The sequence below is a fragment of the Falco rusticolus genome, chromosome 5, assembly GCF_015220075.1.
Source record: "Falco rusticolus isolate bFalRus1 chromosome 5, bFalRus1.pri, whole genome shotgun sequence".
Lineage (NCBI taxonomy): Eukaryota > Metazoa > Chordata > Aves > Falconiformes > Falconidae > Falco > Falco rusticolus.
This window is the reverse complement of record NC_051191.1, coordinates 59,225,345-59,252,332: the sequence shown is the minus strand read 5'-3', so window position 1 is coordinate 59,252,332 and position 26,988 is coordinate 59,225,345. Positions and strand designations below refer to the sequence as shown.

Genomic DNA, 26,988 nt, shown 5'->3' with positions numbered 1-26,988 from the left:
AGATATAAATATCTAAGAATCCAGAATTTCAGTCTACCTACTAGCTAGAAATGCAGGGAGAGGAAAGAAAAAACCCTACATATATGACAGCACCTTGGACATTCAGTGATGCTTAGAAAGATGAATTAAATGCACTGAGCACATCCCAATCTGCATTCTAGATATAACCAGTAATCTCAGATACACTTCTATGCCAGCCCTTAGCAAAGCAGCTTCTAGAATATAGATCCTCGTCTGCACCAAAAAGCTACTCCTGAGCCACAAAATTAGAGCAAAACCTCACATATCTATATTTGTGTTCTGCCAGAAAAACAAGTTAAGCCCAAAATTCTTAAAATCACCCCCTCCAGTTTTCACACCAAGTATAAGCCATGACAAGAACATCTTGAATGAAAATCAGTTCTAAATGAAAGCAAGATTACTTAGCACCTTTCTGGTGCATTTCATCTTTCAAAAACACTTCGCAAATATTAACATGCCAAAATATAAAAAAACCATTGTTTCAGTGAAAGGAAGCAAGAAAAGAGGATGCAGAATTTGGTAGCAAAATGGACGGATGTCTGGCTGACACTTCAGTTTTGTATACTGTGGTTTCATTTCCATCTTAGTGATGCATCAAAACAGGTTCTGCAGTACTAGAACAGCAAAGGAATACTACATTACTGTATACTGAGAGATCCTGGTAGACCTGGCTTACTTTCAACACTAATACTTTTCTAACTGAAATTCTTATTGCTTTTCTGAAATTAAGACTGCAAAAAAATTTTATTCTATACCACCGTAAGATAAGCTGGTTTATCCTTATGGAGAATAAAATGCTTTTCCTTTACAGTTCCCGCTACTGCATTTCCAAAGGCACATATGCCCAGCACAGTCAAGATGCTAGATACAACACTGTAATTTATGATTGTCCACCACATGCCCTGCTGAATTCCATTTTCTTTTTTTGGGGCGCTTTGTGGTTCTTCAGCCACAGCTAACAGGAAAGACTTAAGCAAAAAGATTCATCACAAAGCATTGGACTTAATGATCTTAAAGGTCTTTTCCAGTCTAAATGATTCCATGATTACCTGCTACATTCACGTTCATTTGGGGTGTTCAATACTACTAAGGTAGACCAATACTGGGATCTCTACTGAGAACTCCATGCCATCCAGAAGCATTGCCATATGCTTGCCAGTATTCTACCACAGCAAACACTGGTAGCTGATGGATGGAGAGCCAATCTCAAAGAGCAGGACTCTGACAGATCCTTATCTATACTGTTAGTTGTATCTCACTCCAGTATTAGCAGCACGAATTTCAGTGAGACAGCTCATAAGGAAAGTAAAGCAAGAATGGTAAAGTTTTTCACGTTGGTATTTAACGTTCAGCTCATTAAGGGCTCAGCTTGAAGCCCTGTGAACCCGGCAGACATATTCCCACTGGGGCTTTGAACTTGATAGAGAAAGGAATAGAAGCTAGTTAAAAGCAAGGAGCACAGGTTTCATTTCCCCCCTTTGTTCAACCTAGTTTAGCAGGCTTGGTTACTAGTGGATATTTTTACTGGGTTACCACAGTCAATGCAGATAAAGAGTTCCAGTAAGCAAAAAAAGCATGGAAGTTGGCTGCCAGGTCCACATTTGCCAGGAATATCTAACTGAAAACATCACAGGGTATCATCTAACATAACAGTCTCCCTAGGTAAAAGCAGAGAGAATTCAAAAAACAGACCAGAGACAACCTGAACAATTAGAGAGTGGTTTCTGACTAGAAAGATTGCAGTTGGCATTACAAAGAACTCCTGAAAATGCTTCTCACTCTTAATAATGTTATCTCTCTCCTGCTAGGATACCAGTGCTTAATTCACTAAAACTTCACCAGAAATCCCATTTTGCTCTGATGAATCAAAGACACGAAGTTCTAACAATGATAGCTGTACTTGGCTCAAAACAGACCAAATAAGCAAGTTCTTGATGATCAAAAAAGTTGTATCACAAACTCAGATATGCATGGTGAATACAGGTAAATAAAAAGACAGAGAACCACAAGGGAACTTGGATTTCTAGCTATCTGTGATGAACGACTCAGTTCCTGCCATGTCAGATACGTATCACTTTCATAAATTACCATCACATGGCAGGTGCAGTGGGATCTGTCTCCATCCTGCTAAAAGTTTCTCTTTGGTTAGTCCAAAAAATTGGTGTTATATACTATTGTAACATTTTATTTCAGCACTTTCAAGTCAAATATGAAAATGTACTTAAAATACCACATCAATTAAAAAATAACATAACTTGACAGAGAAAACTAGTTGTGTCCCAGAACTACAGTGAATTTTTTCAGAACTGTCCCACGTTGCTGCTTCCAGTGGATCACAACACAGGAATATAGATCTTACTTTTTTCCAAAGACATTTTAACAAACATAACCATCAATAAGCCAGTATTACTCAAATGACAAATCATTGAGATTGAAAGTACAATCTTAAAAAAAATGATTAAAAAGGAAAGTACAAACTACCAGTTTTCAACCACTTGAGCACACTCTTACGTCTGTATTTTGTAAGCTCTTTTGGACAGGAATGGTTTCTTGCTTTGGGAATTTCTGCCACCCCAGCTATGTTGGTTGACAGCATGAAAAATGACTGTGGATTGACGTAACTTGGCTAGCAGAAGCTGCTACAGTAGTCACAGTTATACTGGCAAAAACAGTGGTTTTATCTGAATTGCTTCCATCATTTGTGGGTTTTTTTTTCATGAATAAGCACAAAGATAATGAACACAAGGAATTAGAGATTTGTGAGCAGTTTCATGGCTATGATCTTGTTGGGATGATAAGACACATGGTGGGATGGCTTGCATGGCTAGAATGATGCAACAGAGGGATACAGGCTCTTCAGGAAGGACATGTGGAGTCACCCTTCATGTGAGACAGCAGCTGGAATGTATGGAGCTTTCTTTGCATGGGCATGGATGATGAGCTAACTGAGAATTTATGTGTAAGGATTAAAGAGCAGACCAGTATGGGCGACACTGTAGTGGGCATCTGCTATAGGCCACCTGATCAGGAACAACAAGTGGATGAGGCCCTCTACAGACAGGTAGAAGCAACCTCACATTCACAGGCCCTGGTCGTCATGGGGGACTTAAACCACCCTGGTATCTGCAGGAAGGACAACACAGCCAGGAATAAGCAATCCAGGGTGTTCCCGTAGAGCACTGATGACAAATTCCTGACCCAAGTGATAAAGCAGCTAACAATGAGAGGTGCTGTGCTGGACCTTATACTTACAAACCAGGAAGGGCTCCTTGGGGATATGAAGGTCAAAGGCAGCGTTAAGTTGCAATGACCACGGTGGTATTCAGGATCATAAGAGGGAGCAGGGCAAAAAACAAGATCACAGCCCTGGACTTCAGGATAGCAGACTTTGGTCTCTTCAGGGATCTGCCTGAAAGAGTGCCCATGGGATAGGGCCCTGGAGGGAAGAGAGGTCCAGGAAAGCTGGTTGATAGTAAGGATTACCTCCTCAGAGCTCAAGAACCGTTCATCCCAATGAGTAGGAAGTCAGGTAATGGATGAACAAGGATATCCTGGCAAAACTCAAACACAAAAAGAAAGTATACAAAGGTGGAAGCAGGGACAGGTAACCTGGGAAGAATACTGCCTGAGCATACAGAAATGCAGTCAGGAAAGCCAGAGCCCACTTGGAGCTGAAACTTGTAAGGGATGTCAAAAATAAGTATCTGAAGGGAGGGTGTAAAGAAGATGGAATCAGATCCTTCTCAGTGGTGTTCAGTGACAGGAAAGAGGCACTGGGCACAAACTGGAACACAGGACTCTGTGTTTCTCTGAACATGAGGCAACACTTCTTTACTGTGAGGGTGACTGAGCAATGGCACAGGCTGACCATATAGGTTATGTAGTCTCCTCTGGAGATACTCAAGCGCCATTTGGACATAGTCTTGCAGAACATGCTCTAGGCAGCCCTGCTTGAGCAAGGGGAGGGAACCACATGACCTCCAGAGGTTCCTTCCAACCTCAACCATTCTGTGATTCTCCGAAAGTACTGCTGTATCAGAAAACTTCCAGCCACACACCAATGTTTATATTGCTGTTTTATACCAGCCTTCCTATTCCATAAAGTACCCTTAAGGTACACACAGTCTGTGTACTTGAGCTTCACCCGACATGAAGGGAGCCCTCTCTCAGCCAAGGCCTCTAGGCATTTTAGTAACATGAATAAATAACTGCTTTCTATACTACATTTGCAATTCCACTGTTCCAACCAGAAAAGTCAAGATGTTTTCCCAAATCATATTACCTTCATATATAGCAATTTAAAATACGAAAACCTAGGAGAAAAGGAAAAGAAAGAAAAAAAAAATTAAAAGTAAAACTCTGGCCTTTCTCAATATACCAATGTTCAACTGCAACACAAATGAAGCTAAGGAACAAAACCCAAACACAGAAAATAAAATATGGTGCAAAATTAATTATTTCAGAGAATTCTTGATACTAACTGCAGGTCCAGAAATCTTTATTACTGATGTATAATACAGTATTTTTGGTCTGAGAACAGAAAGGAAAAAAACCTTACTTTGAAACATTTGAAGGCCTATAGTACAAAAAGGACATCTGAAAAATTTGTTCTGTATCACACTACACCACTTTCAGACACCTGTTGAATATGGATTCACCTCAGTGCTGTTTCTCTTCGCTCTTCTTCATTTCGTTTCACCCCTTCACCCTTAACAAATCTGCCCAGCAGCACAGCGGGATACACGCCATACAAACATGGCAGTAGCCTTCTGTTCAGACAGATGCTGTGCCTGCCCCTGCTTATTTGTGCTCAAAACTGATAAAAAACAATGTCATCAATAAAAGTGTGGCATTTTAACCCAGTTTGCACACGTCAATAACTCAGTGGAAACTCTGGTCTCCTTAAGGTTCATTTATGGTGACTTCTAAATAGCAGTGGTCTGTGCCAGTTTCCCTCTCCAAGTCATTAGCACCACCTGGCCATAGATAAAACTTCATACAGGTAAACACTAACCTACCACCTTTAAAGGCCAAGATATATTTATTTACTCCTTCAAGCATTCACCTATTTCCTTCTCCTTTAAATGTTCTACTATTTTATATTTTTGAGAAGTACAACACACTCCTTTCTTCCTTTAGTCACAGCACTGCCTCTAAATCAAGAAAAAGTATCCATAAATTCTATGATGGGTTTGTTTTGTCATTTATCCAGTTATCAATTATGGTTTTTTGTTCATTTCTTTAAGATACACGTATATGCTGTATATTTACATAAAATACTTGTTAGAAGCAGAGTATCATCAAGGAGCTGGTTTAATCATCTAATGCACAACTATATTTAAGCAATAGTTCTTGCTAAAGCCAGCGGTGTTTTCACATGCTTAAAGCACGGGACAGTGACTCTTTCAAGAAACTAGAGTTCTGTTCTTACCTTTTTCACTAATCACTTGGGCAACTTTGCTCGAATCACTTCATCTGCAGCGCAAGAGTTTATCTTTCTACAGCGTCATTTTCCTCACTCTAACCTGCTCTGTAAAGCTTTCAAGAACTCATGGATTTATTTCCACAACATGCTTAAGACTAGAGAACTGGCAAAGTTATTCCAAATATGAAAAAAACTGTCAGCAGTTTCAGTTCCCTATACACTAGGGGCACAATATTACTGGTTTTGCTCATCTTGAAGAAAAAATGTTAAAAACATCTTTCTTCTCAGCCCATTTACCAACTGTACAGTTGTTCACATCGTGATTGTAACATAAATCAAGATCTAAGCATACTGAAGAGTATTTTAGATGCTTCCAGTATATGATTGTGCAAAAATCACTTGGAGGGGGTAATCAGTGAAAACTGGAACCTAATAGAAGTTGTAGTATTACAGAAACCTTTTTTAAGGTAAAATACAGTTGCCACTTTCAGGACAGTTGGCACGCACAGAATTTACCATGGTTCCTCGGGCAGCAGCACAACCTACTATCCTAGAGGAGCAGTGGAGAGTGGAGCAGAGTGGAGACACCACAGACAGGCTCTGCTGTACTCCCTGCAAGATTGGGAACTTGATGATACCATACAGCAGATCAGCAGCATAGCAGCTGAAACAGGAGATCCAAGAGATGTCTGTTGCTGAGCCAACAACTGTGCCGAAATCACTTTCTTTAGATGAACCTTGCTCATTGTAATCTTGTTATTACACTAATGCCTACCTCCCCTCTTAAAGTTACCCACCTCCAAGGTACAACCACCCCTCACCAAGCATGTACTTTATATTTTTTATTGGCTATATCTTTAAATGAGAAGCAAGAGAATTTTATACCAATCTATAATAAAAGAATGTATGACTAGAGTCACTCAAGCTCCACCTGAGAGTAAAGAAAAGTATAAAAGTGAATGAATGAGGGGAGAAGTTAGGGAAGACTCCATCGTAACTTCTGGGATCAGTTGAGAAGCCAAACCTGTCTTCTCCCCCATAGGGAAGCCTACTGGGTAAGAACTTTATGTGTGCTAAATAACTAACTCACACTAGCTGTTATTTGTGATTATAGTTTGGTTGTATATCACTTCAAGCTTAGTTTTGCAGACAGTCCCTACAAGCAGCAATCACAAACCTTAATTTTTCATGATTTTGTATCAGTAAAGAGTGTTATTCTGTAAACTGTTAGCCCTTCATGGACACTAGCAGTCACCAGCTGCTGGTAACATATCCTAATAAAAGTGGGTAGAATTGCTGAGGGGCCCCCCCTTACACTGTTGGTGTGTTTCCCTGAACAAGTCAGTTGAACCGCTGTCCGATCCAGCAGGATTATTCAGTGAAGGATCCCCATTAACAGGATGCTGACAAACTGGTCAGGCACAAGGTTCTTTGCTTTCCTGGGGTGCTGACAGACAGATCAAACACTAGGGGTCAAGAAAATCTACCCCTTTTTACATGCGATGATACAGTTCAATATACCTCAGGTGCCAGGTGCGAGCACTGGTGTGAGAGCAGTGGCCACTGGCAGTATGAACAAGTTGAGACTTTATGTTCAGCTGCCCCAGTGGGGCATGCAAAAACAAGGGGCAAGGCTCTGGGTACCAACTAGAAAGCTGTAAATCCCAGTGTGATAAACACATTGCAAGGCAGTACTGTGCATGGTTCTCCATCATCCAGCAGGAACGTAATCTGATTTTGGCCACAGAGGAATCATTCTCAAACACCTTCATATGGAAAGGAGGTGTTCCAATGATGAAGGAGTGGCATCACTAATTTAACAATGTGAGTTTGAATGACCCTGTAAGTTCGCTAGAAGCCACTATTTTAATCTAGCAGCCTTTAAGCTGCACTAGCATTATAGTGAAAACAAGAAAAAAGGGAGGCAGACTGCCGTGTTTGGAAGGAAATGTAACTTAAGCCACTGCTGTTACACTCTCTGCTTCACACCTGAGGTCTGAGAGCGACTATGGAAAGAAGTGAATTTGTACTTGTACACACTTTTTTTTCTTGAAGTCATGTTAAATGCATGACTTGCATTAAACTGCAAGACCATTGCTGGACAATGAGTTGAAGACAGTTGCATCTCAAATGTTCTCAGCTTGTACATTTTATTACTGCTCTCTGAAGTAACAGTATAGACCAAATTACTGGTTTGGTTGCATTCTGGACAGTAGTCTGAAAAACTTGGTATAAAATCAACAACATCAATTTCAAAACTCTCCCTTTCTTGCCCATCACAAAATGGTTTTCTTTAGCCACTAATGGGTCCTATCTTCCAGTGGACTCAATATTCGTACTGATTTTTTTCCCCTCTTTCTCCATTTGTAGCATCCTGCATTTTGTCAACATAAATTTCAATGAAGGAAGACATCCCATACTAAATGCTTCTACCATTTCTCTAAACTGATCTTTTTTTGCTTTGTGGAAGTTAATGTCAATGTACAACTTTCTTAGTACTAAAAATTGTTTACGACAACATCACCATCAATTTCAACTACTTGGAAGAGTCACTGAAGAGGAACTGATTTCTCATAAATGTGGTTGATATTAAAGAGCTCTGGAAAACCAAGATCAAGGACATAAGTTATAAAGTATTCCAATAACAAAACCAGAAAATGTCCACCTTTGCAGGGACCTCATTCTTCAATGTTCCAATTCTGTACTTTGATAAAACAGCATCTAATTATACAGTACACTCAACCTGAAGAATCCAAAAATACAGACAATTGTACCCTTTTAAAGCAGTAGAAATAGTCTTTATCTTATTTAAGTATTCTCAAGCACACCAGCCAGTATTTTACCTTAGGAGACTTGTCTTACATGAATGATAACCTCCCTGTGTTTAATTCTGAGTAACACTCTAGAACCAGTCTTAGGACTGAAAAAAGACAAGACCACAGAAATACAGAACCCAACTGCTCCTTGCTGAGCCTCAGAGTTAATGCCAGTTCATTTTCTAAAAAAAAAAAAAACAAAAAAAACCCAAAAAAAAACCACACGGGAAACCTAGGACTCCCTTGTGTTAGAAAACAAATGAAAGCTAATATTCTTAAAAACAACATGAGCTAAAGAACATATATTTGAGGATTTAATAATGCTCAAACAATTGGGTTTCATTTCTTATTTCTGTCCAGTGGCATACACCTTTCTAGTACCTTCAGCCTGAAAAATACTGAAATAAGTAGACTCAAAAATTGAAGTCCAGTAATTTCTGAACATAAAATTCCATTTGCAGTATTAATTAGCAGCAGCATTAACTGAAGAAAGAAGGGAAAACAATCACCAACGGAATTTAGAACTGAGGCAACTGAGGTTCAGGGACACAGCTGGGGAGTCAGAGAGGAAGAAAGTGAAACCTAGCTAGGAGGAGCTGGGTTGAGAAGTCTATCAGCTGGAAAATTCAACTCATTTGCACAGTTCACAATTCTTCTTGCTCCCCCCATTTCACCATTCAATAACACTTTTTATTCCAGGATGAGAAGCATTTTTTTCTCCAAACAGACAAATTCATTCCCAAGTCCCCAAACAGGTATAAAAGTCCATCTGAAAATTTTAAGAAAACAAAGAGTTTCATATTTAAAAAATAAAGTTTCACAATTGCTTTCCTTCCCTTCTCTGCCCTTCCTGTCCTCTTCCTCCCCCCCAAAACAAAATCCTTCATTCTTCTTCTCTGTATTTAAATGAAGGTTACTCAGTAACGGAGTTTTCTAATTTTCTCCTAGTCCTAAGTCTTAGCTGTCAAATGCCTACCAGAAGATAAAATCCAAAAGCTAATGACACAACTGGCATTTTGCATGTAATATTTATTACATTCTAGGATAGACTTCAGAGGAACTATTGAAAGCTGCAACTGAAAGAGACAACTCCACATCCCTGGAACTTCTAAGCAGTAGATTTCTGGTAAAGGAAGCAGGGGGATGCTTAAAAAGATTATTTTTTTTGCTGAACATAATTTTTCTTGTAAAAGTCTATCAGTGCCAGAATGTGAAAGCAGGTTTAAAGTGATATGGGCATCGTCCTTCTGATTTAAGAAAGCTACTTGTAGTTTTGCCAAACAGCAGCAGACCAAAAATCATTACAATTTGTATCATCCTTACAGACACTGGGGAAAACAGTAAAGCCAGATGCTGTTAATTCATGTCACCCGGGGCTAGCTGCCCCTCAGGGAGCATGAAAAGGGTCTGGGTCAACATGGGCAACTAATCCCTGAGGTGGTTAGAAAATTGGTATGGACATGGAGTTAACAGAAACAACTCATCAATACTCAAAAATGCATGGGAGTAAAGTGGTGGTGGCATCTATCTCCTCATAGCACTGGTCAAAAGATTGGAGGCATAAGGAAGAACTCTCCTTAAAAAGCCACCCATCTCTTTTCATTATTTTCAAGCATATCTATCTTATGTGGAGATCTGTGAGAAAGACTTCATTCTGCCTGCACCATCGGAGATTTCCAGCTTCCACCATCATCATGCTTACATGATTAGGTCTGGCCTTTTGCTATAGCATTGGATAGACATTGCTAGGGTTCTTCTTACCAATTTTAAACATAGCTTTTACCCATTTAACACCATTGTTGTGGCAATAGTAGCCATATCCCAGGAAGAACAGTGATGTGGATACTACTGTAAGCATTATTCTGATCTGCAAATTAAAACAGGTAATGGAACTATTTTACAGAGTTTACTTCTGATTCCGACACAGATGGCACTTAAGGATTGCAGCCTTGGCAGTTTTGCTTCAAAGTCAGTGCCAAGGCCAGGATAATCCTTTCTAGCAGTTTTCTCCTTGATTTTTGAGCCACCAAATCCCGCAGCAAATTCTGTTTTATATGTGCTACTCCCCTTCTACAGCCACGCATTAAGCAAGCTTTGACAAGACACAGGACAGATCTTCAAACACCAAGCCAGCTGACACCAAACTCATGAATCCCTACAACGTAAAAAGCTCATTTCTTAACCCTTACATTCAGGTGGGCATACCACAAGGAAGAGAACAATTAGTGATCTAATGAAAAATCAAAGAAAGGAAAACTAAAATTGCCTTCCTTGATGGTAGCTCTGACTCTAGTTCTTAAATTAAGCCAAGTGTGGGATAATGAATAACGATGTTTTTCTTAAAGCTAGCATTCCTTTCAAAAAAAAAAGATGAGCCAAACCCAGACAACTGAGGAAAAAAATAGTGCATGTGCTCGTGTGCGTATGTTTCCTTACACAAATCTACTTTTCAGAAAGTTCTTTATCCACAGAACTAGGCAAATAACCAATACAGCTAACTCTGGAAAGAATGGAGAAAAACTCATGATGAATAACAAACTGTAAACTAGCATTGGCCATTATATCCTCCGGAAGTCTTTATATCTTAATGTTATCAGCACACACAGGTTATAGGAAAAACTGATACACCAGGAAACTCGTAATTTTAAATTGGGTTTTTTAATTTATTCTAATGCAGATGATGAAATGTCTTCAAAGCTGGCAAGAGTTCATCAACATAGGCTTTCACAAAAGCCAGGAAAAATTAAAAAAGAACAAACAAAAAACCCCTGTTTTGGATCTAAACAAGCACTTCCATCAACTTCAACGACAGGAGTTTGTACATAGACCAAGTTTAGCATATAGTGCAAAGACTCTGTGGTCAGATTATGAATTTTAGCCATTACTAGCCTTTATAAACATCAGACAAAATGGCTTGGGTTTTGTTGGTTTTGTGTGTGTGTATTTTCTTAAGATTACTTTTATAAAGGCACACATATAAAAAAGAAATCAGACAGAGGATGAAAGAGGAGAGTATTCCAGTAAGGGTCTATTGACAACTGATGGTTTATTCCAGGTTAAAAAAAAAAAAAAACAAACAACAAAAAAAACCCCACAACAACAAAAACCCTATTTGAGCAAGACATAGTCACACAAGTAATACTTTGGAGGATTGTTCCTTCAGAATCATTATATTTAGAACACTTCAGTTCAGTGACTTAAGTGCACACAGGAGATGCCTAGTTTTAGCAGTTTTCTAAAGTAATTCATTTAGAAAGAATACTACTTTTGCTAATACTAAGTTCTACACACTGAAGTTTCAGACATGCAGTCATTCACCACTGCTCTGCACTTCGGCTTTCCGAGGACTGGACATAGGAATTCCTGTAGACTGAATAACTAGCACAGGGAATTCAATACATTAGTAATACTATTTTCAGTGTTCCTTCAAAGAAAACCAGTGTATATTTCTCCAAACCTGAGAAAACTTACAATCTTTTTATGTCAGCTAAACAGAGAGGGGGGAAATATTGTCATGCATATTTCAGATATATTTTTTTAAAAAAAAAAAAAGTATCTTGCCACATACTGCCATCCAAACACCTCCAAACTATGATTTCCTTACCAGCAACTGAGAAGGGGGTATGTACCTTCAAAGGGAAGATGTAACACAAAACATACATCAAAAACTGTGAGAATTAAGTATCAACAGGATGGAGGAAAAGGAACCTTCTACCACAGTGAGCAACTAAAAGACACAAAAAAATAAATCAAAAACAACCTACCAATCCAATTATCCATCAGAGACTCTGCAGTTACTGCAGCTTCTACATGACTTGCAGCCTTGCTGATCAAGAGCCGTCACAGGACACCTAAGCAATAAGAATTTCACATTTCAAACTTGGAATACTTATCAGCAAACTGCAGTTTTCAAGAAGCCTAGGGATACCTGTTCCAACTTGGTCATTTCTCCATTTAAAAAAAAATGGGACACAGTGAGGATGTTCGGGTTGTTTTTCTTCTGTTAAATTGTTCTGTTCATGTAAGTTAACCTATCTCCATTTGCAGCAGGGAGCTGAATGCCTCTGTCAGAAGATTCCCCCCCCCCGCCCTGAACTCATTGCCTGAGTTCATACATGCGATTTTTCCTCTAAGCTTATAGCACGATGATGAAGCTCTATAAAGTTGAGAGGAAAAAAAAGCCTTAATTTTACAGATCTTATTACAGTAGTCTGTGCATTTTGACCACTGAATGGAGGGGAAAAAACCAAAAATAAACTAGTCCCCCCTAGCGTACCTTTGCAGTAGGAGTCTAAAGTGTATGTGGCAAATCACTAGCCTGTCTTTTTGTGTGAGGCTAGCTTTTGGTTTTTTGGGTTTGGGTTGTTTTTTTTAATAGAAGACATAACCACTTAACAGAAACTGCAGGGAAACTATGCAACCTTTCGATCCATTTATCTGATTTCCTGCTGTTTCTATTTCTGAACAAGTAAAATAAAAAAAAATGTTGTACAAAGAAAATTAACCTGTATCCAGAAGATTTCATTAAATAAAATGTGCTGACCTGTTGGCAATTGCCAGGTCTGGTTTTAACACAGTACTTTGTTTAGCCCGGCGCTTTCTGTTCCTTCTAGCACTGAAACTGTATTACAAAAAACTAGCAACGTTTAAAAGACATTTGATTCATTGTTATTTCCATCCTGGCATCCATACCATCCAGAAAACATAAATGACAATCAGTGCTGTGAGAATGTTTTCTGTAGTAATTTTAAGAGTGCTATAAAAACATATATACAAAAAGGTAACAACCATTCAGATGTCTCCACAGGCTAATTTTCAGTTTAAAAAACGCACGTTGGAAAACAGTAGGCTTTATTTGCTGTCTGGCAGCACCCCTGTTCCAAGTTGAACAAAGCAGCAGACCCCGTACTCAGGTGAAAACACAAATAAAGATCGCTTTTCTGATGCTCTACACAAAAGAGAAATCACTTGCTTTCTAAAAACAAGACTGGGCACAGCGCAAGAGCCGGGAACCTCTCCGGGCAGTGTTACATAAGGCACCGCCAAACTTCACCTCTGCTACAGGGGCTGCAAGTAGCTACCTCCCCCCCCCCCCCCGCGGTGAGCAGGGATTAACGATCTAAGTAACACAATTCTCAGACAGGCGGTGATAGCAGATGCCTTCCCACAGGAGAGCTTCCCGGGCAGGCTGGAGGGGGGGGAACCCCCCCCCTCCCCGTCAGCGTTCCCGCGAAACTCCAGGCTCGCCCCGAGCCGGCGGGCAGGTCCCGCTCGGGCCGGCTGCCCCCCGCGCCGGGCGGGCCCAGGGCTCACGCCCCGCGGCGCGATGCCTCCCACCCGCACGGCAGCACCCACCGGCCTCCGGCTCCCCCGGACTCCTCCGCGCGGCCGGCGGCACTTGGCGGGACGCGGCCCCGTCCCCCGCCGCCTCACGGACGGGCCCCGCGCGGGGCGGGAACGCAGCCGGCCCCAGGCAGGGGCGTGCGGCGCCGGGGCAGCGAGCGCCCGTGCGGGCTCACGAGGGGAGCGGAGCGGAGCGCAGCCAGGCGGGGCAGCCTCCCCCGGCGGGGAGACGTGGCCCTTCGCGCCAGGGCAGCGACACGCGTGCCTCCGCCCGAGCACTTCAACTCCGGATCTGATGGCGATTAAAATCCAGGCGACGAACCCGCCGCCCAGCCCTGCCGGACCCGGGCCCCCTCCCCCGCGCTGCTGGAAGGGAGACACTCACCGATTGTTTCTCTCCCTCCTCTGCCCCGCGCCTCTAAAAGCGGCAGCGACCCGGCGAGGCACTTACCTCCCCCGGGGGGCTCCCGGGACGGGCGCTCAGCGCCCGCCTTTCCGCGCGGGCAAGCGGTCCTTCCCGCTCCTCCGCTCCCGGCGGGCAGCTCCAGCTCGGTCCCCGTAGCCCGGCGCTCCGGAGGTGTCAGCCGGCAGGTCCCAGCCGGGGCGGCACCGGCGACTCCACTCTCCGGGGGACGAAGAGCTGCTTACGGTGGGAGGAAGAGGGCGGCGGGGAGGTCCCCGCTCTTCCCGGGATGCGCCGCCAAGGTGGCTGCCGCCTCCTCCTCCGCCCAGCTCTCTCCTCGGGGTCTGCCCGCTCCGGGCTTCGCGCTGTCCTGAGGTGCAGCCCGGCCCCGTCCGGCCGTCCCGCTCGCCTTCCCCCGCCCCTCTCCCCGGCGGCGAGCCGCGCGGCGCACAGGCCCCGCCGGCGGCCAGCAGGACCCGGGGGCGGCGGGGGATTCCGGCCCGGCCTCCTGTCCGCCTCCCTCTCCCCGGGGCCTGGTGCACACTCTCCGCGGGGAGAGGAGGCCCTGCCCCGGCCTGGCGGGCGGCAAGCAGCCCCGGGAAGGTCACCGGCACCGCGGAGCCGAGCACAGAGAGGCTCCCTCCGGCACGGCCGCCGCTACCGCTGCCGGCCTGGCCTCAGCGGCCGCTGGGTGCCGCGCTCCTCCTGAGCTCGCTCTGTACCGGTGCCCGGCGGCCGCCTCCGAGCCTGAGTGCCAGGCTGCCCCCTTCCCCTTCCTTCCTTGCTTCCTTCCTTCCTTGCCTCCCGCCCCTTCCCCGCTGCCAGCCTTCCCCCGCCGGGTCCCTCCGGCGCCCGGTGCCAGGCTGCCCCCTGCGGGTCTCGGGGCCGAGGCTGCCCGGCGCTGCGCCCAGCGGGCCGAGGCGGAGGCGGGCGCCAGGGCGGCCGCCGCTGCCGTTCCGCGGGTGCCGGGAGCGAGGTGCCCGCCACCTCTCTGCCCCGGGCTCAGCGGCAGCTGCAGTGACTGTGTGTCTGTGTCATGTCTGTGCATGGGCGGGCGGAGGCGCGGGCCGAGGCGGAGCCAAGCCCGCTGACACGCCGCCCAGCGACAGGCGCCGAGCGCCCAACCAGCAGCGGCCGTCACCGCGGCCCGCCCGCCCGCGCAGCGCGGCGCCCCGGGCCGCTACACCTGGGCCCGGGCGGAGGGGGCAGCGAGCCCGTCCGGCGGGAGCGGGCTGTGCCGGGAGGGCCGGCTCTGCGGTCGGCGGCCGCCCCCCCGCTCCACGGCGGTCCCGAGCGCCGCACCTGAGGCGCCGTCCCGCGCTGTGGTAAGTGAGGGGGCGGGAGGGGCCGGGCCCGCCTGAGGCGGGGGTGCCCGTCGGGGTGCGAGGAGCCCGCAGCCCTCGGACGTGGGCGCTCGGCGGTGGGAGACCCAACTTTGTGCCACCGGTGACGCGTCAGAAATGGGCACCGGCCGCAGCTTTTCCAGCCTAAACGAACGACTCGGTGATTCTCTTAAATGCAGCGGAGCGTGTCCCTCTGTTGTTTCCCTGCGTGCTGGTAGCTGCTGAAAGTGCAGTAATAAATGCGCTTTTTTCTTTTTCCTTTTTTTTTTTTTTTTCCCCCGGGGGCACAGAACGAACATGAACGCGCTTTTTTTGTTTGTTTGTTTGTTTTTTTATTCATCGTCTTCTTTCGCTTCATTAGCAGTGTAAAATGGATCGTTGCGATACATTGGCACCCTGAGAGGACCGCGTGATAAATGGCGTGTGTGGGTGGAGGGGGCGCCCCGGGCCCGGGGGGAGTGCGGGGAGGGCAGGAATTAGAGGGGAGCAAATGCGCGTCCAGTCCCACTCCAAGCGGCATTGATCCGTTCTTGGGATGGGAGAGGGAGGAAGGCATACACGTGCTTCGAGTAACAATGTAAATAATCAGAAGTAGAAATAACAGGAGTGGTAATCAGCACTTCATGCTTCTTCTTCCAAAACTATAGGGGAGTAGTTCAAGAGAAAAATGTTGTTCTGTAAAAGGTACCACAGATGCTAATATCTCTTTTTACACCAATTGCTTAAATGCTGTAACTTACTCAGAAGCTGCTTTGTTGGTTGTGGGCAGAAATTACGTTTTGCAGGATGCTATACCAAAATATTGTGAACTCTGGAACAGATTGTTCATGGCAAGGTAGTATTTGCCAGGCTCGGTGAAGGCAGTGGTCCTTCGAGCTTAGTGCTCTGCTGCCAGCCGCGCCCACTTGCTGATGCTTCAGTCAAAAGGGTTATCAGGTGAACTGAAGGAAATCGTGAAGTTGAACATGCCAGTGATAGCTGCATTACTAACTGCAAATTTGAACATATTATGACAACCAGGAAAGCATTTTTTTTTTTTTTTTTTTGGGGGGGGGAAGACCCTCTGCATATCTGTGAAAAAATTTCATTCTATTATGAATGATTTTCTGGGGAAGCTACAGTAACATGAAGATCGGTCTCTATTGTGCTAGTTATTTTCATGAGCAAATCGAAGTCGGAAATGAGCTATACCGAAGTGACTTAGTATATTCATTCTGAGTGAAGCTAAAGGATCAGCCTTCATGTAATAATGTTTTCTTGCACTTGTTGAAGGATTGTAACTGCTTTGGTGACAGTCAGAATGAATGAACTGCTGGGGATGTATGGAGGAGGAAAAAAGATTGTGTATACAGCTTCATTATTAATAAAACCAGATTGTCTACTGCCTGTTACTGGAATTATCAGCAGTTCCACATTTTTTAGTCTCATGCTATGTCTTAAAAACTAGTAAACTGTCTGATCCTACAAAATATTGAACTATTTCTGCAGGTTCCTAATGTTCTTATCTGCTGTTAGAGCACTGACAAAAATTTTTAGGTTTTAAAAGCAGCATGGGTTATTGGGATTATCTAATATACCACTGTACATGACAAATGATGAAACTTCATACTGATACAAAATGTCTTACTTAAAATTGCTCTGCATCTATCAGGTTGGTGACCTACTCACAAAATGGACAACAGTTGTCCAAACCCAGAGCAGCATTTGTCAGAGGCTTTAGCCAAGGATGATTGCCAACTAGGTTACAAAAACTAACAGGGACAGGAGGAATGACAACCTATGAACATAGTTTTTCAGAAACTGTGTTTTTAAGCAAGTAATCTTTTCATATTCATCATGAAATAGCTCCATCAGTCTTTGTCCTTGGGAAAAAGTGGCAATTGCTTTGGACATAGGCTAAACCAACAATGCAGAAGGATCCTTATGCCAAAGACAGGTAGAAGAAATTACATGCAAATATTTGCACTTCAGGTTTCATTCAGCCAGAAGGAAGATTTCTCCAGAAGCCACACGGGTTCTGGAGTGAGATGTTTATTTACACTTTAAAAAAACCCTAAAAATCAAAACCTATAGTAATGCCAAGTATATAGTTTAAAAAATGTAGATACAGTTATATAAAGTTGAAAACCTCAAAGCTTTAACAGTCCTATTACTAAAAAAAATGTAAACCAGACCTGTTTTTTTATTAGGAATATGTCAGTTTTGAGGTAGTGTTACATGATCAAGTTGTACTGATGTAATATTATCATACAAGTATTTGGTCTTGTTTTTTCCTTATTGGAACAAGAGATAAAGGTGTAAGAGCACACAACTTCAAACAGGTTATGTACATTCACAACACCAGAAGATCAGTAAGTAAAATAGGATTGTCTGTTTAGAAGACCCCCAAGCACAGATTATCTGGGTTTTGATGAAAAGAACAAAATTATTTCCAACATAACCATTCTACAAGTAAGGGAGATACAAGGCCCACAACTATTCAGACTTATAGAAGTGCATGAAGTTAATCTCCCATTTAACACCAGTGAAGTCCTTTTTACATTCTTACAGTTGCTTCATTGTTCTGACTGAATTCAACCACTATGAGGTCTTTTGAGGAAAAAGACAGTGCTTTGTTCAGGAGATGACTGAAAAGTGCTTTACTACTGTAATAGAGCATTATGTGCCAGCTGCAAAAGAAGCTAAAACATTATTGAATTCCAGGAAGGTGTTCTGTCCCCATTCCTCCACATGCACTCCTGTGCTTAATCACCATTTTAAATAGTAGTGAGGCTGATGCTTCTGTGTCACACCCAACACATGGGATATACATGAGCAAAGCTGAATTCTCCATGACCTGCTTTTGTGTGGAGTTGATGAAATAGCTACTTTTCATAAAATCAACCATTCAAGGTGTTCTCATGGGGAACAGAAATTCAAATCTAATTTAGCCGGCTGGCTGGATTGTGTTAACTGATCCACTTCAACACAGAAAGTTGTGAGTCTTTGTTTATAAATTGCCACTCTTAACTTCTAGATGCTAGATTGCACAACTGTTATCAGAGCTTGAAGAGCAAGACCAAAAGTCTGGAGCGAGTCCTAACCCTTGAGATTCTTGTTATCATCTGCCACTGTAGTACATGCAGGACTACTGCAGAACAGGCTGCCTAACAGCATTTGTAGTAGGAAAAGGCTTTCAGAAAAGAAGTAAGTGAAATTTAATGTGCTCCAGAAAAATAAGTTCCCAGTTCTTGAGTGTAAAATGGAAGCTCTGTTACATATGCTGTCCACAATGGGCGGTAAATTAAAATGTAATGGCAATTTTCCTGTGCATGTAACAGAAAAAAGAAAAATCAACAAAACCCAAGAAAGTCAGAGGACAATCCAGATATTAGGAACTGGGGAAAAAATAAAGACTGAATGCCTTTAAATAACTAGAAAGCATTTTGAAAGCCCAAAACTTTCAGAATGCAAAGGAAATTGAGTTGTTAAAACATAAATTATTTCTCTTTTATACCGAAATAGATTTCAGACAATAAACTGATTCTTCTGCATTAACTTATTTTGATTTTCGTTTAGGTTTCTCCCAGAATTCAGTCGTACTTCTAGACACAAAAAGGTAAACATCCATACTACAGTATTAATATTATGCCCTATATCAAAGAAAACTTGAAGGGTATTTTCATTTATTTTTTTTACTTTATATCTCTTGACAGAACTTTTTGTGGATTTTTTTCATTGCTGCCAATAATTACTTTCCATTTGTTATGACTCAGTCATTTAGAGAATAGTTGGGGTTTTTTTTGTTGGTTGGTTGGTTGGTCAGTCTTTTTTAAGGAATAGTGCTTTTAAAACCATAAAAACTAGTGAAGATATGCAGAATAAATATGGTGCAACTTTAACTTTGTCAAGCTAATCTGATTGCAGGTTGATAGTACTTCTTTAAGTTTGGACCTACCATGGTTAAGTCAATCCTGTATTTCTATTTATAGTAATAGTTGATTACTATTTTGCTAATATCACATGTATAACTCAGAAAAGACTTTGTTTCGTACGCCACATGAAGTCAATGCCAATGTTTCCAGAGCTCTCAGTATGGCAATCCTAAAAAAGAAACAAGTGCGGTGTTTGAAGTTTCTTTTTTTTTTTTTTTAAAAAGGAGTCTTCACACCTATGCTGTTTGCAGTGAAATTATGGATAATGTACAGTAGTATATCTATTCTGTATTAACATGTATCAATCTCTTTACAGAATCTTCTGGCAAAGAAAAGCAACATTGGACAAACTTTTAAGTAATTTTAAACCTTACTATCTATGAAGGTGAAATTGACCCAGGTATTTTTAAGACCAAATGAAGGTATGTTGAAGTCAGTGAGGCAACTGCACTTATTTCCTTTATGTCCCAATCTGTATTCTGGAAAAATGTATGTACACATATGTACATATACACACACACTTTTATGAAGCTCTTGTTTTTAGTAATTGTTTCTATTTGACTGCTTCACCTCACTCCCAAAGAAACAGTGGATATAGTGTCTCTCTCTTGTTACTCTGTTTCTTTTGTTACAATTCTCCATTTGCTGCCATGCAGCATGAGCACTAAATAAGACTGTGAAAAGCCTTAAATGAATTATAGACCTGTATAATTAATATCTGCTATGCTTTCTAGAAGTATTAAAGCACAAGATGTTATCGCTTCTCTTAGCCTTACACATTTAAATTTTAATTCATCTAAGGACAACTTTCACTGGTGAAAAAGCACTACCTGGTCAAAACAAGACCTTTTCTTTCCAATTAGAAGCACCTGTCTTATACAGGGAAGGTTTAATTGTTTTCAGAATAGCTTCATTAACTTCTGAAAGTGTTACCAATACAGGCCTCCCTGGAGCCAGGATGCTAATTAGAAGGAAAACTGGCCTTACAGTAGTTGAAGAATTGTGTCTTCTTTAAGAGAGTGGGAAGGCTCATTCAGTAATTGACAGCGTTGCTGCCAGAAAGTAGGAATAACTGCCAGTTATGTGAACTGGGAGAATACCTGTGACAAATGAGTTATTTCCACAGTCAAATAGCCTCATCAGGCAACCAACAATAGTAAGCCTAACAATGATGAAGTAAACACTGTTAAGATGTCCATCAAATCCCATGCGATCCAGGCAATGTCCTTTATGGCCAGCATCATCTGTCACCTCCGATGTCCCTAACTCTGAGGGTTAGGCATGTTTGGAAGGTGCCACGTGAAAGCTTGGATTGCTTCCTTAGGCAGCCAGAGTGTCAGTAGTAACCCGTCTGGCTTTCATCACATTTTTGCTGATTTTATATTAAAGCTGTTGTTAAGTCTGACCAAGAAAATATATACAGGACTAAGAGTAAATATGAAATGTAAACAAAAACAGAGAGATGAATCATAAAAACATAGATCCTTTTACAAGTTCACAGTATCAAGACTTGTTAATATAATTTTAAGTTTTGTATCAATGGTCAGGCCTTTAGAATCTGGATTTAAAAATACCTGAATTAAAAAATAGGCACTGTGGGGAAGGAAAGTACCCCAAACTTACTTGTAAGAATCACTACCTGATGAGTGAGTAGGAATATTTTTGGTCAAAAATAAATTACTGTAATCATCAGTCAGATCCTTGAACTTCCATATTTTTTCCCAATGAGGTCTGTTCTTTTAAGCATATCCTAAAGGATTTCTCCAGAAAGCAGAAATGCATTATAGCTGCTACTGTCCAATGAAGGGAGGGTAAAATAAAATCCAGATCCCATCTAATGACTCAGGCTTATTTGCTTTTTGGTCATCACAACAATAAGACTGCCCAATATGAATATTTTCTGGCAGTTTAAAAATTTTGACAGAAGAAAGTCCACTTTTGTGTCCTTGTCAGACAAAAGCACAATGGAAATATATGTACATGCTTCTCAATGTAAACAGGGACCACAGTGTGAACAGCCAAGCATGTAAACACGAACTCATTTAGTGACCACAAGTGGTTGTGTATCTCAGAAGCATACTGTGAGTAAACTAAATTGTGCCTTTGCCAGGGCTGAGATGTGACTGTGAGCTGCACCCAGAAATCTGGCCAAGACTGTCAATGCTAAAGAAAGTTTCTGTGTTCTTGCTGGCATTTGAGAAGTTGTGAGCTATGATCTGGACTTGCTATGTTGGCAAAAGAGTAGGAAAGGTCACCCTATCTCAGCTGTGAAACTGTCAGTAACAAAAAGATAATCTTCCTCGGTCTGTCTCAACGGCAGTTACAGGGAAGTTGATGCTAAGGTCAAGCAACAAGGCAAGACCAATACTAGTGCCAATGAACCTGTCAACATGAAACACCTCTTTTTCAGAGAAGTACTTTAACGCTTCAATATTCTGTGATTTAGACTATCTTGACCCAGTAGCGTTTTTTTCCATTGATTCTTAGGTGAAACTAAAGCTGTCAGACATACTAGAGGCCAAGCAGACAAGGCCGTACCCAGAAAAAGGACAGTCCTTCAAGTCTGAAGGTGACACTGAAGTAATCCAGCAACAAATACAAAAAACCTCAACCAATACAATAGATTCTTTACATTCTGTGTGGGTACTTGCATTTCTGAGCTTGGCAGCCACGCCATTGCTGGCATGGCTACTTATTCTAAAATTGCAGTCTGTATCAGATTGTGTAACTGAGGAAAGGAATAAGCTTTTGCTATCATGAATGACATCAGAATTCAGTTCCTGCAGCACCTAAAGGAAATGACCAGACCAAGCACAGTTTCCAATGAAATCAGCATGCGTGTAAGTCAGGTAAAAGAATTTCATCTATGGAGAGGGAAAAATATTTTAAACATCACTTGTCCAACCAACATAAAAGATCTCAGTGCTGGAATCGGAAATTATACTGACATGGTGCCCTTTGCCCGTGCTGACAATATTTTCAAGTGTGCTGTCTTACTGTTTTCTATGCCAGCTTGATATTACAGTAGTTCCAATGAGAGGGAAAAGCTGTAGAGATTTTTCCAGTACCAGGCTTGATGCCAATGGTTATTTGAAACTTTTTCCCACCTTCTTCTACTCAGCATAACCAATCAGAAAATAGATGCAGCCAACCAAGTGATCAGCAGCAGGAGGTACTGTATTTCCTTACCTTCTCCCAGACCAAGGTGAAAAAGATACCACTTCTTGAGAATGGGCTTCATGCCAAATAGTGGTAGCTTTGCTATGGCAATTAATAGGCTGTAATATAGGAGTTGTACCCTGTCTTTATCAGTTAGCTCATTGAAAGGGAGGACTAACTGCAAGTCGTCTTTCTGCAGCATAATCTATGATAAGTTTGAGAGGTAGGCCACATATTACTGGGTCATCAGCAATTGGAGCCTCAAAATCCTCTCAGAATTCTCCTGGGGAACAATGCTACCAATGTGTAAGCATTAAAAAAAAAAAAAAAAAAAAAAAGGATTTTACTTATGTAAGCCTTTAAAAATTCATATATGCTTAGTAGAGAATTGATAAAAGGGAAGAGCTGCAGCCTTCGAGAATGTACACCCATAAAGTGAGCTCAGACCTCTTCTTCTTCCTTGACTAGTCTAACACAGCAACTGAGAAAGCTCACGCTCCTTTGAATTGTTACCAAGCTTTGCGTATGCTGATCCCTGACAGCAGTTGTGGGTTTTTTTAAATTTTCTTCTTCTTCTTTTCTATCCACCACTGCAGGAGCAAAACTGAGTTTTTTCTAAGCTGGTTACCTCTCTACTCAAGCCCAAGTAGCGATGGATACTGTGAAATTAACAATGGTGAGTTTATTTCTTCCACAGGAGACAGAAAGAGAACAAAAGAGGTTTGATAGGGGGTTGGAATACAAGGTGGATACCCGGATTGTCTGTATGAAGAAATCAGAGGTTGCTAAGAGAGATGAGGATACTAAAGAGTGCCCTGAAGTCTGCACCTGACCTTTTTGCACATCAAATAAAATCATTCTGTGATCATGTAACTTGGAATTGTATCATAATCTGAAAAGAAGGGGTATCAGATTCTGTTTGCATGAGAATTTAGTTGTCATTTTCTAACTTTGTGTACTTGAATTTGCAACCACAGTGATGTTCTGTTAATGTAGTTTTTGTGTGTAAGGCTGGATATTACAGAAGAAGAATGGAGAAGATGAAGTCTTAATGAATTTTTTGTTGTTTCAAGCTCGTACTGATTGCACTGCTCACAAGTGCCTATATGAACAGGAAGCTTTTTTCCCTGGTTTCTTTCTAGTGATGACATTTATAGAAAAACCTAATAGGCACAAATAGTGTCAGACACCTAGATGTCTTTTATGCCTTTGAAGGTCTCAGAATGTTATGACACCCCAAACCATTTATATCTAGATTCTGCCATCAGATTTAGGGGTTGCTCCCTGACATAATACTCCTAACAGGTATTCTTGCTTCTGAGCATTTTTGAAGAAACTGGGACTAATGAATTATGGTTTTTTGAAGAATATTTTGACAGCATCAGTATAACATGGCATGAACAGGAAGAAAATCCTATCCACCAGTATACATATGGTAAAAACTTGGATGCAAGTGACACCTGCATGACAAATTGGGTGCTAGAAGACACAGTTATCATTGCTTGATTTCTATCTGTGTGCCCCATTATCTCAGTAGATCAATTGTTTTATATACTAGTAATCAGGTACACACAGTGATTCTTTCGTTAATCTCTCTCGCTACTGTTGAGCAGATTTAAACTCAGAAGAACAAAAGTTGTGGCCTGCCCTTCCTGCAGTAACTTGCAGCAGAATGTCCACGTAACTAACTTCAGGTGACAAAATGTCAAATCCAGCAGAGGCACAAGCAGAGCATACTGTCTTAAGACATTAGAAAGCTGATTTGAAAGAGGAATTACCCCAGCTGAATTAAAATTATGTTCCAATCAGTTTTCTAGACCAGTGTTCCTTCTGCTAGGAAAGGAGGTAGCTTTTTAGAAAACACTAATTTTCACTTTCCTTTGCTGCAAAGAATAGCCTCAGAAGAAGGACATACTTGAAGCCAATTGTCACAAAATGTTTGGGGTTGGCCAGAGAGCTTGCGACTTCACAAATATGCCTCAGATATGCAGTGCAATGGAATTTCAGCATAGTGTACATCTCTAATATGCTTAACATGCTACTTTAAAGGCATTCTTTGAAGAAAATTTCAGTACACCAAGTCTCCAGCCTGTCCACATGGTAGTTGTGCCATTCTGCACCAAGTCCAGTGAGAAAGTGACACTTTCTACCCTAGAATCTTAACATTGGGCTGATTAACATCCCTTAAATGACAGGATTACACAAAAAGGTCAGTAGCCCCACAACTCTGAGCTTGCCAATTTTGATGCAAACATATAGATACCTTTTCTTTTTTGATACCTTCTTCCCCCCTTACTTTTGTAAACAAAAGTTTAAAATCCAAAAGGGAATGTTTGCAGACCCTAGGGCATCAGCCTTTCTCTGGAGACTGAAGATGGTTATCTCAAAACAATGTGTCAGTTTCTTAGCTGGCTGCTAAATCGAGGAATCTGAAAGCAATATGCATGCTTCCATTAGGTGTGTGTAATTTCACCAGGGACAGAAAGATATGGATGAAGTGGGAAGAGTAAATACAGGAGGATGAGTAGTTAATAGAACTTACTAAGAAATACAATACTAAAAATATCCTGTCCCCACCAGTTTAAATTCACACCTACTCCTCTCACGAAAAGAGAAAAAAGAAGTTTCCATCTTCAGTTTTCAAAATTTCATCTGTCTTCTTGGTACTAAGCACCAAATCTTCAGCTGGCAGATGTCATCAGACAGTGCTGAAACTTTACCATATTTCTGAAGGATCCATTCTTCAACACCAGGTTGCCAACTTGACTGTCAAAATCCCAAATGACTCTCAGTGCTACTTGAGGGCAAACAATCGCCGCAGTTGCCTGGGGACCTTGCACAATGTTGTCAGCCTGACAAAGCTAAGCTGGGCAGAAGAGCAAACCCTTCTGCAGATGGGTAGAGTGTGTGCTTCATTCCTTAGCCTCTTCCTGTAGCTACTACGGATGTTAACAGCTCTGCCTGCAGTACTGCTGCTCAAACCTATTGCTTTCCTGAGACCTGGACATTAGTTCCTGATGAACCACATCAGCAGTACACTGGGTCTTTAAACCTGTCAAAGCAAACCACACACCACACTGCAGCGTGGACTGGGAGGGTGCAGTGAGTAAAGAGGAAGGAACCAAAGAGTCGCATCAGGCACTTATAAAGTTTAGGTGAAATGAACACATCAGTACAGCAGGCTGGAATGCAACTGGAGGAAATGCGGGCACAAATGTCTTTTTGACTAGTTAATGAGAAAAATTACATAGCTTCTAATTGGCATGCATGTTACAAACTACGCCCCAAACAAATGGAAATTAGATAGGTTTCTGAACATGCTGTGTAACGTGAGTCCAAATGAACAGGACTCAGAGGGAGAGGAAATTACAAGTGAATTTTAGCAGTCACTGCAAATTATCTCAAGTAGGTTCTTTTTATTTACATGGTTTTGTGATGTCAAGCTGCAGGAGCTCAGAAATTTTCCAGAGCTACTTGCAAGTGCTATGACTTAGTGGAGGTCTGAGGCAATTTGGGGCAAGACTGAAGATCCCATCTCTAGCCTCAGTGAATTACCAAAGATTATGGCTGCTGAGACCACAACTCTGAAAAAGCTATACAGACATGCAAAATACTGCATGTTGCCAGTTTTCCTGGAGAAATCAAGGCAACTTTCGTAGGAATATGTAAGCCTTTTCAGCAGACTACCCCCAGGTGTGGACCAGGTAAACTGTGGTTCAGCAGGCTGCTTTGTCTATGCCAGGGCTGTGGAAAACCAGGCTGACTGCTGTGACTGCAGCTGTCACCACCCGGAGAACAGGCAGGATGCCTGGTGAGATGTCCACTGCTGGGTTTCAGAGGCCTCTCCAGCAGTGCTGTGTCCAAAAACATGGCACCCACCCTCTTAGAGTTGCTGGAGGTGGACACTGTCCGCATGGTCTATAACCTGCCTCCCTCCAGTTCCTTTCCCACAGGAATAGCAGCCCCATCCATGGTCCCTCTGCTTTGAGACAGAAACATCACATTTTGCATATGTTGTAAGAAGGGTTCAGATGGCTGTGCTTTGCAGGACGGGGGCTTACATGTATACCAGAAATGCCCTCTGATTTAATTATAAAAATTGGTGTGTCCTGTTCACCTCTTCTGTAGGTTTTATCAAACAAGCAAACAAAAAAGGCAGCTTCTGAAGAGATTTGGAATGGTGGAATGTGACCCAATCTGGGACAAAACGCAAACAGAAGGCGAGTGAAAATAAAATGTGCATGAACCATTTGTCATTATTAGAGACTGTTGGGTAGGTTTGCTACATATACTTGTACACTTAAATGCTTTTTAAAAAAAAAAAATTCTAGAAAAAGCTTGCTACATTTTTCTCTATCAAGAAATACTACCTAAAGGTATTACTCTTAGTAGTTCTGGGTAAGAGAGAAGTAATTTCATACAGTGCTATTCACATTCCATACAACTAAACTCACCACCTTTCTAAAAGCAACAGTCAAAACAACCCTCCCTCCCAGGCAGAGACATCCATAAATTCTTTAAAACCTTATCTCGTGTTCACATACACACAAAATAAGGGTCTGAT

The 26,988-nt window shown here is 42.1% G+C and overlaps 2 protein-coding genes across 5 annotated transcripts in view; one reads left to right on the top strand and one right to left on the bottom strand.

The window, feature by feature from the left end:
- Nucleotides 1-15,023, bottom strand: part of LARGE1 (LARGE xylosyl- and glucuronyltransferase 1) — a 295,580-nt gene extending 280,557 nt beyond the window's left edge. For 2 of the 4 annotated variants that reach the window (XR_005104338.1, XM_037388141.1), the window contains exons 1-2: nt 14,057-15,020; nt 12,027-12,113 (exon numbers count right to left, since the gene is read on the bottom strand). The gene's annotated coding sequence lies outside the window, so the exon portion shown is untranslated. Of the gene's footprint in view, nt 1-12,026; nt 12,114-14,056 lie in introns of all 4 variants that reach the window. The other 2 variants (XM_037388143.1, XM_037388142.1) reach the window with 2 other exon arrangements.
- Nucleotides 2,951-23,297, top strand: LOC119148454 (basic proline-rich protein-like). The gene is made up of 5 exons (XM_037388641.1): nt 2,951-3,082; nt 14,168-15,333; nt 18,910-18,949; nt 19,582-19,687; nt 23,021-23,297. Exons 1-4 carry the CDS (start codon nt 2,951-2,953, stop codon nt 19,624-19,626), a joined length of 1,383 nt encoding a protein of 460 aa, XP_037244538.1. The 3' UTR covers nt 19,627-19,687; nt 23,021-23,297.
- Nucleotides 23,298-26,988: the final 3,691 nt, after the last annotated feature.